The sequence below is a fragment of the Cydia splendana genome, chromosome 17 (assembly GCF_910591565.1).
Source record: "Cydia splendana chromosome 17, ilCydSple1.2, whole genome shotgun sequence".
NCBI lineage: Eukaryota > Metazoa > Arthropoda > Insecta > Lepidoptera > Tortricidae > Cydia > Cydia splendana.
In genome coordinates this window covers 2125098-2139681 of record NC_085976.1, presented here as the reverse complement: position 1 = coordinate 2139681, position 14584 = coordinate 2125098, and the positions used below count along the sequence as shown (strand labels likewise).

At 39.3% G+C, this 14584-nt stretch overlaps 1 protein-coding gene across 2 annotated transcripts; it reads right to left on the bottom strand.

Moving 5' to 3' along the window:
• Positions 1–1758: 1758 nt before the first annotated feature.
• LOC134798619 (spermine oxidase-like) lies at positions 1759–12829 on the bottom strand. Of its 2 annotated transcripts, none has more exons than XM_063770983.1 (7): positions 12791–12829; positions 10020–10190; positions 6727–6939; positions 4262–4469; positions 3587–3777; positions 2666–3037; positions 1759–2009 (listed from the first exon to the last, which is right to left on the bottom strand). In XM_063770983.1, exons 1-7 carry the CDS (start codon positions 12793–12795, stop codon positions 1772–1774), a joined length of 1398 nt encoding a protein of 465 aa, XP_063627053.1. In that variant the 5' UTR covers positions 12796–12829; the 3' UTR covers positions 1759–1771. The 2 variants fall into 2 exon arrangements, with proteins under 2 accessions (XP_063627053.1, XP_063627052.1); XM_063770982.1 differs by having other exon boundaries at positions 10020–10199; positions 12791–12814.
• Positions 12830–14584: the final 1755 nt, after the last annotated feature.

The following is a 14584-nucleotide window of genomic DNA, read 5'->3' as shown; positions in this document are numbered from 1 at the left end:
TTTAAACTCAGTATTGTGATATTTGTTTTAAATCGATAATAATCGAAGTGATACTTACGTAATTTAGTATAGCAACACTGTATGTTTATTTTCCTTTTTAATGTGTTGAAGTGAATTTGCCAAACCTTTTACATCACAAAAAAGGCACCAAAAAGCTTGTCGACATCTTGCAAACTAGACTTATATCGACCGGGATATGAACCGTGATTACCCTTTGTGTTGTTTTCGAACTTCTGATATTACCCGTCAACAAGATGCATCAGTTACCCGTGAACAAGATGTAACTGCGTCGAAATATCGGGAGCTCGAAAACAATACAAAAGGTAATCACGGTTCATATCCCGGTCGATATAAGTCTAGTGAAACTAACCGAGAATCATTCAAAATTGTTATCTTTCAAACTTGCCGTATTTTTAGTGACGGACATGGAATATACTATACTGGGTGATTTTATAGATCAAAAATGTATTAAGATGGTCATACTGAATAAGGTTACCCAAAATGTACCCTTGGGCCTATACTTTTTGTCTACTTCGGGCCCTCAAGGTGTTCCAACTGTCCGTTAGATTATTTTACAGTACATATTTTACAGTATATATTCCCTGCGTATGTCAAAAGTTTAAAGGGCCATATGTACTGTAAAACGTTGTAAGATACACGTACGAATAGGTAATTCGCAACTCGTGTCGATTTAAAACACTCCCTCCGGTCGTGTTTTAATTTATCGCTACTCGTTTCGACTTTCCTCTTTTCCGCACTTGTATCGTAAATAACTTTCGCTATTTTGTGGTTAGTCCCCTGGGGAAATTTGTTTAGTATTTCACTTTAAGGCAGGGGTTCCCAATCATTTTCAGTCCGCGGCGCACTTGCAAGGTAAAATTTTATCTCGGCGCCCTTACTTATACGCCGTATCTTTAGATATTTAAATAAAAGTAAATCAAATCTACCCTCAAATGGCTCCTTAAGTCATTTGAGGGTAGATGAAAACCTTACGTGATCAAATAATGAAGGTTAAAGTCAGGTCGTTCAGTGATTGATCCAGGCGGTTTTGTATTTGGTTGGTTAACCAATAAATGTTATTACTAGCCGAAAATTTACAAATTGTTTACTTTTATTTAAATCCCTAAAGATACAGACTAATAGCTAGGCTATTCGATATAGATAGGTAACATGGTGAGCAGGATTGCCTCACAGCGCCCCTCATTTTACTGTCATAACATTATGTATTCTTGGGGTTAGATTACCAAATCGAACTCTAAGTGCCATTAAAGATGCTTAGTTATTACTTATTATGCACTTATGTGCTGTGGTGATTTTTGTAAACCTAATTATGTTACCATTAATGTTACTAAGTACAACTTTCTACTACCAAAAAGAATAGATAGTATAGAGGGGTCCTGTCATTGTAAATTTTGTAGTCACTGTAAATTTACTGCCATCTATCGACACACGACTAAAACTCAAAATGAAAACGTATAAAGTTATCAAAAAATGTATATATATGGATAAAATGATTTTGTTATTTTTATATCATTTTGATCCATGTTCATTCACTGATATCTATGTGTTAAAATTGTTAAATATGAAACGGTGTCGTCACGCCATCTAGCCGAGGATAGGCTAAAGGTGTGTGCGCCATCTATTCGAGAATGACTTTTACTTGAAATCTGAGGCACGTTTTTTCCTTAGACTTTATTCGTCTTATACGAAGTTACATATGTCTTTGCTACTACTATTCCGAAAAAATAAATAAAACAAATAGACAATATTTTTATTTCTTTAAACTCTCTATCAACCTGTCAGCCTCTCTGAATCCCGCTTCTATGGCACCATGGACCGCGGTGTGTCTATGGTGCGACGTGGCTTCACCCGCGAAGCATACAATAGGGAAATTGTTGCTGTGGTAAAGGGGTTCGCTCAACGTAATGGCGCTGCCGCCATTTTGTTCGTTGGCAACACTGCGGTAGGCGTACGCGCCTCTGGTTAGGGAATTTGAAGCCCATTGCGTCCTGAAAAAAAAACTGTCGATATATACCCAGAATAGATAAGTACGAGTATATACAGTCAAGTTTAAAAATATGGGTGCATAAATCATCTCAAAAATATGTCACAGCTCTTGTGTCAGTGAATTAAGAACTATGGGACATATTTTTGAGTAAGTTGCTTATGCGCCCATATTTATACACTTGACTGGACATCCATTTACAGCGAGTAGGTAGGTAGTTAAAATTCTAACAAAAAAATAGAAGTTGGTACGTTTGTTGGGGTATAATATTATACATACCGTGACTTTTCAACCAAGAGCTTAGAGCATTTAGCAACTGGAGACGCCTTGGCTGTCATTTTCTGTACAAAACAGTCTGCCTATTTCTGCGGGGGAGGAGCACGTTAAATGTATGGCTATTTGTACATGATTTGTACGTAACGTACAAATAGCCATGTCAGATAAACGTCAGTCCATATAAAAGTTTGCACAATTGTTCAAGGTTTTCGGCAGAGGGGTAAGCTCTTAAAGGCGACTCCGGTTATTAAATGCTCTAAGACCAAGAGCCATAATGAACTCGGAACTTGCTTCCGCCGACCGAATGGTTCTAATGTCAGTCCAATAAGAGCATTTTCTCTTGTTTTAGCTACAATCTACAATTCTACAGTATCTATATCTTACCTTATAATATTCTTCACCGGCGTCACTTCGAACTGCCTTCTCACGATATTCAGCAACTTCTCCACCCCAGCCTTCACTCCTTCCAAGCCGACCTTCTCCATTTCCTCCGCGCCTTCTCCATATATCCACGCCAGCAATACATTAGGCTGATTCTCCACTGTTAAGAATCCATAAATCTCCGTGATCCACTGGTCTTCTTTAGAGAATTTCTTCTTATCTTCGTCTTGCCAGAGGAGAGTGAAGTTGGCTGGTGATTTCGGCCACCAAGGCTTCTCAAACTCGATATAGATTTTGCCGAGAACGCAGAATTGTAGGTTGTTTATGGCGTTGACTTTCTCGGCGGGTAGCGGGGGGTTGAAGAGTTGAGAATGCCTGGAAAATATAGGGTAAAATATATTAATCATCACTATTATATCAGCCGAAAGACGTCCATTGAACTTAGGCCTTTTTTAAAGACTTCCACAACGACCAATCGTGTTCCACCCTCAACCAACTTTTGTCTGCAATATTGCAGAAAAAAATTTACAGATCTGTTAATAGTTTGGAATATTTTTTGCCTACTAGGTACCTTACGTAGAAGACATCGTGAGGAAACTGGACCAGATCCAAAAGGCATTCCCCCCTCTGGCTTGGAAGGTTAAACGTCAGTCGCTTTCGCAAAAACGAGTACTTACCTGTGTCAACTTTTAATTCTTGAGATTATGTTGGCAAGCGGACCCCAGGCTCGGGATTCGGGATAAAGGGGCCCACAGATTACCAGTTCGCCGGATGACATCAGCCTGTCAGTTGTTCGGAGCTGTAAAATTTTGCGTTTAACTAACAGGCTGATATCGTCCGGCGAACTGGTAATCAGTGGGCCCCTTTACTAAGCCTTAGCAAAATGCCCGGACAAAGATAGGATGACAAGCGGCAATAGCTTACCTCTCCTTCAAAACTCCGATAGAAACAGTGACGATGACACTCTTAGCAGCGTACAGGCTTCCATCTTTGCACTTGACGTGCACCAGAGGGCTGCCAGAGTCCCCTTGGCTGCTGCTCCACTTGATGCTCTCCACTTCTTTGTTAAGCAGGATGTTGACGGGAATCGCTTTGGACGGGTCTGGGTATTTGTTCTGTGAATACGAAGTTGTAGCAATTTTACAAGACCACAAATTTTTCGTGAGCGTAGGAGTCTTTAATGTTATAACGCAAATTCACTTCACCTTATTTGCGTAAATACAGCTTTGTAAAAAGCAATTTTGACAACTGAAGTAGATGGTGCTTTACGGCCATTATGAGGTAGAGTTAGACCAAGAAAAGTCTGCAACGATTTTGATACCACACGCAGTGCAAGTGAAATTTTAAACGTCGAACTTCTATGAATTTATGAAGTATCCGTTGATAATCCAATTTTCTACGTATCACAAAACGTTAGGCGCGCTATAGGCTTCAGTTATAACAACTGCGGGTACAATATTTTGCTATTCTTCGAGCTCTATAGCGCTCTACACTTTTTTGAATAATTAGCTTTTTTTACATTGGTGACTAAATATAGCTGCAAGGAATTATTTGTTGAAAGGATCCATTTATTACGCCTTTGTCTATGATAATACTTACCAAAAGCACATCCAATATGGTAGCGTACCCCTTCCCCTTCCAATGGAGCATGAACTCCCCTTCAGAATTCCAAAACTCCTCCAACCCCTTCAATGACTTCCCTTGCTTTGGGTCCTTCTGGCCTCCCAGGTGACTGTTCCTCTCATACCACTCCAGGAACATGTTGGTCAGTTTTGGATCCTTCTGTAGAGTTGTGTTTGATTTAGCACTGTGAAGCGTACAATAAGAATTAGGTACACACTGACTTAACATTATGAAAGGAATTCCACAGACAACTGTTTTCAGCGCCTGATGGTCTAGCTATCTATAGCAGTGTTGGGCATTCAAGAATAAAATCATTATTTGAATAAGAATTCGTAGGAATAAAATCATCTCGATTTTATTCCCGTCAAAAATATTCAAATAATTTTGGTCGGGAATAATTCGTATGAGAAAAAATTGAATGAGAATAACTTATTCTTAATCAAATAAATATAATCATGATTTTTAATCGAAATAATATTCCACGAATAAAAATGTAGTCCGGGTACCGTATAGGTACTAATTACGTATAGTTAGGTAGATGTAATAGTAGGTAGTTAGTCTCTTGTCTAATTTATACCTATTTTATGGAATAAAATCTTACAAATTGACTGTCGCATAACGCATAGTTTCAGTAACCGTATTATTTTTAATTTACTAACCAAATCATTAGGTTCAATTTAGCTGGTCTAAGCGCTTTGTCTCTATCACTCTTACATATTAGTGCGATAGAGAGACGGAGGTAGCGTTCCGTTGACGTAGCGCAAACGATTGGCATATTGGCTACGCTCCTAATGTGCCTAGCCAAGATGCCAATTTTTGTTTTTATTTTTATAACCAAATCATTAGGTAAATTAAGCTGTTATGGGGGCCTAGCCAACATGCCAATCGCTTGGGCTCCAACAACGAAGCGCTTTCTTTCTCTATCACTTTTACATATTAGTGCGATAGAGAGACAAAGATAGCGTTTCGTTGTCGTAGCGCGAACGTTTGGCATGTTGGCTACGCTCCCAATGTGCCTAGCCAAGATGCCAATTTTTGTTTTTATTTTAATAACCGAATCATTAGGTAAATTTAGCTGTTCTGGGGGCCTAGCCAACATGCCAACCGCTTGCGCTCCACCAACGAAGCGCTTTCTGTCTCTATCACTCTTTCATATTAGTGCGATAGAGAGACAGAAATAGCGTTTCGTTGTCGTAGCGCAAACGTTTGGCGTATTGGCTACGCTCCCAATGTGCCTAGCCAAGACGCCAATTTTTGTTTTTATTTTTATAACCAAATCATTAGGTAAATTTAACTGTTCTGGAGGCCTAGCCAACATGCCAATCGCTTGGGCTCCAACAACGAAGCGCTTTCTTTCTCTATCACTCTTACATATTAGTGCGATAGAGAGACAAAGATAGCGTTTCATTGTCGTAGCGCGAACGTTTGGCATGTTGGCTACGCTCCCAATGTGCCTAGCCAAGATGCCAATTTTTGTTTTTATTTTAATAACTTAATCATTAGGTAAATTTAGCTGTTCTGGGGGCCTAGCCAACATGCCAATCGCTTGCGCTCCAACAACAAAGCGCTTATTTATTAGTGCGATAGAGAGACAGAGAGAGCGCTTCGTTGTCGGAGCGCAAACGATTGGCATAATGGCTAGGCCCCCAGAACAGCTTAATTGTAACCAAAGATTTGGTTATTAAATTAAAAACAAAACTTGGCATCTTGGCTAGGCACATTGGGAGCGTAGCCAACATGCCAAACGTTTGCGCTACGACAACGAAACGCTATCTGTCTCTCTATCGCACTAATATGTAAGAGTGATAGAGAGAGACTATGCGCAACGCTACGGACGGTCAACGTTTGGTATGTTGGCTAAGCACCCTGATCGGATGATAGAACTAGATAGTGTATAGCGGAACTCTTCAATATGTACTATACCTAAACTATAGTAACAAATATCAAATCAATCCGACTTTTAAATAGAAGGGTGAAAATCAACTTACAAAATGTAACCGATTGTACTACAAAAATTAACTTAATTCTAAATAACATTTTAATTGAATAAAACCTTAGTTAGAATAGGCCCACTTCGAGAATAATTATTCTGTTTTTTATTCCGCATTTAAAATAAGAGTCACATGATTTATTCACCTTAATTTTATTCTAAAATAACTAGTGCAAGAATAATTCTAATTCAAATCGATTTGAATAAGAATAAAATTTCTGTTTTTATTCTTATTCTTATTCAAGTTAATTTTTGCCCAACTCTGATCTATAGCTTTAAAACACTCAAATCTGATGACCAATAGAATCTACTACTGACTAATATTCATTAGATTAAACAAAACCAATGGAACTCCCTGATCCCCCTGTCTGGTAAAAAAAACCCAGAATTACAAGTTCGAATCTTTCAGTGTGAATTTTACTTAAATTATACAGCTATAAATTCAACTTACGCATTCCTCACACATTCAGCAATCCCCTTCTTACTGTTCTTATCCGCCTTCCCCACTTCCTCGTTAAAGGCGTCGACGATATCCTCGGCTTTATCGTTCGGCACCAGGTCCCCGTTTGACAGTAGGAACCATTTGTTGCCTGGCTCTGGCCGGCCTAGTAGACCCAATGGGTTGGCTAGCTCGAACACTATGTTGTCTTTTTCACCGTGGCACCTGGAATAAAAAAGGACGCTCATTCGGGTTTTAGGATGTCATGTAACAACGTATTTTAAGAATGTGTCCTGGACCAAAAAAGGTAAAAGAACCAAAAAACCACATACCAGTAGCTTAAAGCGTCCATGAAATATAATTTGTTACGTATTAAAAGTGGCTTCTGTAATTGACCTGAAAAAGATCGAATTATAAAGAGTAACTTCTGATAGTTGCGTGCACGTAATTAAATTGTTCCTGCCCCCGATTCTAGCCCCAGCACCTTCAACCCAGCATCATTTAGTCACCTACTTAATACCGGCTTTTCCTTTGCCTATCACTACGTATGACTGTGTTCGGAGTTCTGACTCCATAATATCTAGAGGAGCTACCGTGAATACCGAAGTTCACAAATTGCGGGCATCTTACTCTGTCACGCTAATTACGTCTTAATTTGAGTAAAAGAGAAACATGCCTGCAATTTGCGAACTTCGTTGTTCGCGAGGCCCTCACCCTAATAGCATTTTCTTGTAGGGATTTTGTTGGGCCTTTGTTTACGTATTAGTTGGGCAACCGTTATATTTGGCCGTACGATTTGCTGGAGGGCCCTCGACAAAGGCCCTCCCGAAGATTCCCAACAGAGGGCCATAAGAGTATTTTTTTCGTTGGGCCTATTTAAATAAATCATACAATTATTCAACGGTGGTGGTTTTGGTTGGGCCGTGGTTGGGCCTATACACATTTGTTTGATGGTTGGTTAATTGTTACATTTGGCCGTACGATTTGCTGGAGGGCCCTCGACAAAGGCCCTCCCGAAGATTCCCAACAGAGGGCCATTAGAGTAATTTTTTCGTTGGGCCTATTTAAATAAATCATACAATTATTCAACGATGGTGGTTTTGGTTGGGCCGTGGTTGGGCCTATACACATTTGTTTGATGGTTAGTTAATTGTTACATTTGGCCGTATGGCTTGCTGTAGGGCCAACTGCAAAAAAATAAAAAAGGGCAATTTTTTCGTTGTGCTTCTGTTTGCAAATTCAACAATTACCCAACGGCAAGTCAGGTAGGTCGGTAGGTAGTCGTGCACCAGGTTGAAGGCCCAACACAGCTTGTCCCACAAAGGGCCAACATTGTAACTTTAACGTTGGGCCTTGTGTAGGATTCTTACAATACTACCGTAGGTAAATAGTTGTGTAATTTATAGAGTGCCTACAGTCTAATTATGTAATGGGCTTTTGTTTACGAGTCCTACAGTTACCCTACGTTAAGTAAGTGGTTGTGTAATACGACGTTAGGCCTTTGCTGATAAATATTACAATTACACTACGGTAGGCATTGGTTGTATCCACATGAAGGCCCTAGGCTAGGCAGCAGTTGTTGTTAATCTTCTCTGTATCGTTCCAATTTTAGTATATGTACTGCCGAAGCAAGTACACTTACTATACACTCTAATTTGTATATATACTAACCGCACTTCGAAACTTCGTAAGCGAGATTTATGTTTTTTGAGATTTAAATTGAGAAAATGTTGGTAAAATACAATTTTTTAAATTTATGTATACATTTTATAGTTATAGCTATTAGATTTATAAGTTACTTTTAAAAAATATTATGATTATATCCGGAATAATCGAGAAAATAACTATAACTTCGATGTTTGGAGACAGTAACGCCATCTAGTGACGCCACAAGCAAACTCAACTGGTATTGTTGGGCATCAGTACCACAGCCAATGTTGGTAAATGCGATATTTGTGCTCACTGGGCCAACGAATGTTATCGTTGTTTAGCCACCGGTACCAAAATACACAAAGGCCCATTGTTAGGCGTCAGTGCCACAGCCAATGTTGGTAAATACGATATTTGTCATCATTGGGCCATCGGATGATATCTTTGACTAGCCAACGTTACCAAAATACACAAAGGCCCATTGTTGGGCATCTGTGCCACAGCCAATGTTGGTAAATGCGGTATTCGTCACCATTGGGCCAACGAATGTTATCGTTGTTTAGCGAACGGTAGCAAAATACACAAAGGCCCATTGTTGGGCCTCAATGCTACAGCCAATGTTGGTAAATGCGATATTTGTCGTCATTGGGCCATCGTATGATATCGTTGATTAGCCAACGTTACCAAAATAAACAAAGGCCCATTGTTGGGCATCAGTGCCACAGTCAATGTTGGTAAATGCGATATTTGTCATCATTGGGCCATCGGATGATATCGTTGATTAGCCAACGTTACCAAAATACACAAAGGCCCATTGTTGGGCATCAATGCTACAGTCAATGTTGGTAAATGCGATATTTGTCGTCATTGGGTCATCGGATGATATCGTTGATTAGCCAACGTTACCAAAATAAACAAAGGCCCGTTGTTGGGCATCAATGCTACAGCCAATGTTGGTAAATGTGATATTTGTCGTCATTGGGCCATCGGATGATATCGTTGATTAGCCAACGTTACCAAAATAAACAAAGGCCCATTGTTGGGCATCAGTGCCACAGCCAATGTTGGTAAATGTGATTTTTGTGATCATTGGGCCATCGGATGATATCGTTGATTAGCCAACGTTACCAAAATACACAAAGGCCCATTGTTGGGCATCAATTAATGCTACAGCCAATGTTGGTAAATGCGATATTTGTCGTCATTGGGCCATCGGATGATATCCTTGACTAGCCAACGTTACCAAAATACACAAAGGCCCATTGTTGGGCATCCGTGCCACAGCCAATGTTGGTAAATGCGGTATTCGTCACCATTGGGCCAACGAATGTTATCGTTGTTTAGCGAACGGTAGCAAAATATACAAAGGCCCATTGTTGGGCATCACTGCCACTGCCAATGTTGGTAAATGCGATATATGTCATCATTGGGCCAACGAATATTATCGTTGTTTAGCCAACGGTACCAAAATACACAAAGGCCCATTGTTGGGCATCTGTGCCACAGCGAATGTTGGTAAATGCGATGGTGGGCCAATACAAAATTGATGTTGGCTACGGAACGAACCTCATCCCAACGTTTTCCCTACCGTTGGCACCGTGGGCCCCAACGAAAATGCTACTAGGGCAGGTAGCGTATGTTCGTCGTCCACTTACCAAGCAGCCCCTAGGTCCACCTTCCCCTCTGCAAACTGGACGGAGTTGATTCTGCCCCCGATCCTGTCAGCGGCCTCTAGCCCCAGCACTTTCAGCCCGACATCGTGGAGTCGCCGTAAAGCGGCTACGCCTGACGCGCCGCAGCCTACTACCACCACGTCCATTAGTTGTCTGTAAAAACTAGTTTATTTTAGTGCCAGCTCCTTTCGTAGAGCTAGGGCGGGGTATCCTGGTATTGCGATTTCGAATCTCGCCCGACCCGAGGCGGTAAATTTTATTATTTTCCTTTTATATGAAAATGTTCCCTAAGTGCACAGATGCTTTGTATACGTAGGTACTAATTACAATAGTAATTTTAAGGTGCGTTATGGTGGAATGGAAGTTATTTACAAGCTTTTATTTAGTTTCACCTGACCGTTGTCTGTCGTTCTGTAATCAAATCTTGCAAGTTAAATTTGATCCACTTCCCGGTTTCCGATTGAGCTGAAATTTTGCATGCATGTATAAATCGGGTGACAATGCATTATTTTATTATGGTACCATCGAGCTGATTTGATGATGGAGACAGGAGGTGGCCATAGGAACTCTGTGATGAAACAGCGCAACCTAATTGTGTTAGGGGTTTTTAGAATTGTCTCGATGAGTATTAGTTGCCTGTAGTAAGAAAAGTACAGTCAGCGATAAAAGCTTGTACCAAAAATTAAATTTTTGCCAAAAACTTATTTTTAATAGATACATTATCTAGTGTACCTATTGGATAATTATATAATGATTTTAGTATTACGCACAAAACAGAAGCCAACAAAATATCGTTATGTGTTTACATGCATTTACGTGTCCATACATAATAGTCCGACAATAAATTGTAGAAAATATTGAAGGCGCCACTTCCTACGTAACTATCACATTTTTAACGTAAAATGCTTAAACATGGCAACAATTTAGTATGGAATTTTTTTAATTTCATTTTATTTAATTTCTACTATTTTATGTCGCACTATTCTACAAATTTTGAGATAAACAAGAAATTTGCTTTTGTCAATTTAAAATTTAAACGATTGCGGCGCCATCTGACATTAGTTTTGCCTCATTACATTATAACTTACAGTATCCGGGAACCCGATTCAAATTTAACTTGTTCCAGTTTTGATCTTATTTTGATACGACCTGAAGTAAAAGTCGTGCGTGAGTGGAATCGTCTAGGTCGTATCAGAACCAGTTCAAACCCATAACAAATTGTACAATCTGAATCGGGCTACCGCAAACCACGTTCGACATAAATATTGGCTCCCTGTCACACTTACATACGAATTTACAAGTGGGACAGAGAGGCAACACATCGAACGTGGTTTGCGGTAGGCTCACCTACGCAGTATTATTCGATCCCCACCGGCTTGCCTGATTTTGCAGTGAATTGAGACAATTATGATAGGTACTTAATTTGCTTCGCGTGGCCTGTAAGATTGTTATCAAAAGTTGTGTATGTGCACAAAATTTGGAAGAAATCCTATAATAAGTATAAACACTTATTACGTCAATGCCGCTTACCACATAGTAAACATATTGTTATAAGATAAATATTTACCAACACTATCGTTATTGTAAGATAATAAATACCTAAGTGGGTAATTTACTCACAATAACTAACACATTATAACCAACAAAATATTAGAAATTTAAACACTGAAATAAAACAGTTGACGTACGGAAACAAAAATACTTTCCAGTTTCCAAATAACCAAACTAACCTAAAAATATATCGCGAACATACGATCATAGATTATAGTGCGGACGAATCGGAACGCACGGTCAAGGTTACCACAGATTAAACGTACAGATTAAATTTAGTCACCTATAGTATTTTTTATACTCGATGCTGGGTACGCTGACAGGTGTCATTTCAATACAATCCTGCGAGATTTGGCGTTTTTAGGTTATAAGTTCACCCTATTATAACACTTTAAATAAAATAAAAATAATTTCACACTACCTATCGAGTTTGAAAAATACTATAAATACTTAGCTGATGTCTAATATACATAGGTTGTATTCGGGTAATTCCGGCTACTTTTATATGTCGATTAGGTAATTTTTGGACACACGACATTCTGAACTTTTTGGATATGAAAATTTGTTGAAATTACTCAATTTACTCACAACATTTCACGAGAATCGAGAAAAAGAGCTGTAGATTAAAACAGACAGACATACGAAAGAAAATGCTATTAGCTTGAGTAGCAATTTTAAGTGCGAATCGGACTCGCGCACCGAGGGTTCCGTACTTTTTAATATTTGTTGTTGTAGCGGCCAGAGAAATACATTATCTGTGAAAATTTCAACTGTTTAGTTATCATGAGATACGCCTGGTGACAGACAGACGGACAGTACAGAATCTTAGTAATAGGGTCCCGTTTTTACCCTTTGGGTACGGAACAGGGAACCCTTAAAAATTTACTCATGCTAAAGCGGAGACCGGTTACCTATATTACGCTTGGGTCAATAATTGGGGTTGGCCGGTCGAAGTTTTTAGCAGATGGCGCCATCATAGTTTGCTCTGTCAGTCCCTAGATTTGTGTAATTTTTTTGTTTTTTTAATACCCTGGATGCCAGCCCTTTAAGCCAAATCTCATAGAAAAAGGGGCAAGCTATGATGGCGCCATCTATGCATACCTTTGACAGTTGCCAACCCCAGTATAATAAAGTCAAATTACCTACCAGCAATTAAGGAATAGTAGGTACTAACATTAGGTATAATGATTAAAAAAACTTACGACATATTTCTTGAGCCGTGCACTTATAGCGACTACACAACACAACTGACTATGACTCGCGGTTTATCTCGATTGACCCCAGACCCCAGGGTCAATACCTAAGTGATCGAAAGTTATCACAATTGGAGAATAATGTGATAGCGTTGTGATATGAATTGTTTTGTAGTGCGTAGATCCTGGGAATCATGGGTGTCAGCATATTACAATTCACCATAATAGGGAATATTACTAGCACATACAGTAAACAAACCTCATTGACTTCATCAATGACACATCATGCGTCACTAGGTCAATCACATGGCCTACCGTGAAACACGACAATCGAAAGTTGGTTTCTGCCTCTCTATCACTCTTGCTTATTCGATCGATAGAGAGGCAGATAAAGAAATTTAGATTTTTGGGTTTTGACAAAAACGCGACCAATGTGTATGCATATATATACATACAATCAAAACAAGAATTTTCAAAATCGGTCCAGTAATGACGGTGATATGGAGTAACAAACATTAAAAAAACATACAACCGAATTGATAACCTCCTCCTTTTGAGATTTGGAAGTCGGTTAAAAAAATATATTGTTGTATGGTGGTGGATGGTGGATGGCTATAGTCTGTGTTCCCAATATAGTCTGTATATGTCCCTCTCAGACATAGCTTACCTGTCTTCAACAAGAAAGAGACAAAAGTGGTGGCTGAAGCCTTAAACTTGCCCTCAAAAGGCTATTTTACGCGGTAATTAAAATAAAGGTAAGTATCCCCTACTAAGAACGTGCGGTTAACCTCTACTACGAAATGACTGCAAAAATTGCGGACTTAGGATTAAAAGACTATAGTATTTTTCATATGGCTTGGCTACTGTGTCAGCTGTCATATCCATATAATTCATAAGCTTAAAATAAAACGCAAAATATGTAAAATGTGTATTGAGATGACAGCTGTTACTGTACCCAAGCTATGCGAAAAATAGTACATTGTTATAATTATGAAAGAAAAAAACATCTACCTATATACAAGACGCCGTCTTATGGGTCATAGAAACACAAAAAACTAAAGATGTATTTTTTGTTCCCAAAGGCACAGAATAAATAATAGTACTAGGTACAGAAGACTCACTCTCTGACAAAACGCGTCTGTTACGATCAGCACAGATATGGCCGCTAGGTGGCGACAGCGCCACGCACGGCTTATGGCAAACCCCAAAATTGGGGCCGAACGGATGTACTTTTAGCTACCTGTAGCAAAGCGACGAAATCGCGGAGTGAGCCACGCCTGCCAAAGGTTATGAATTATAAAGCCTACCTAATTTCTGGTTTTGGTTTAATACGGAACTAATCAAAACCATAAGTGAATTGGTGCATTGATGGTAATATTAGTGGGATATTTTTGCTCAGTTGTTACCACTGGGAAGTCGCGACAGGACAGGTGAGAAAATAATCACAGTTGTAACAACTTCCTGGTAACTCGTGGGAATAACCCCATTTTTAGGGTTCCTTACCCAAAAGGTAAAACGGGACCCTATTACTAAGACTTCGCTGTCCGTCCGTCCGTCCGTCTGTCTGTCACCAGGCTGTATCTCACGAACCGTGATAGCTAGACAGTTGAAATTTTCACAGATGATGTATTTCTGTTGCCGCTATAACAACAAATACTAAAAACAGAATAAAATAAAGATTTAAATGGGGCTCCCATACAACAAACGTGATTTTTGACCAAAGTTAAGCAACGTCGGGCGTGGTCAATACTTGGATGGGTGACCGTTTTTATTTTGCATTTTTTTCCGTTTTTTTTTCATTAT

Bases quoted from the DNA above. Each gene is read 5' to 3' on its own strand.
- LOC134798619 (XM_063770982.1), bottom strand. The intron at 6,940-10,019 runs GTAAGTGGACGA...TTTTTATTCCAG, and splicing joins GTGGACCTAGGGGCTGCTTG to GTGCCACGGTGAAAAAGACA. The intron at 3,038-3,586 runs GTAAGCTATTGC...TATATTTTCCAG, and splicing joins ATCGGAGTTTTGAAGGAGAG to GCATTCTCAACTCTTCAACC.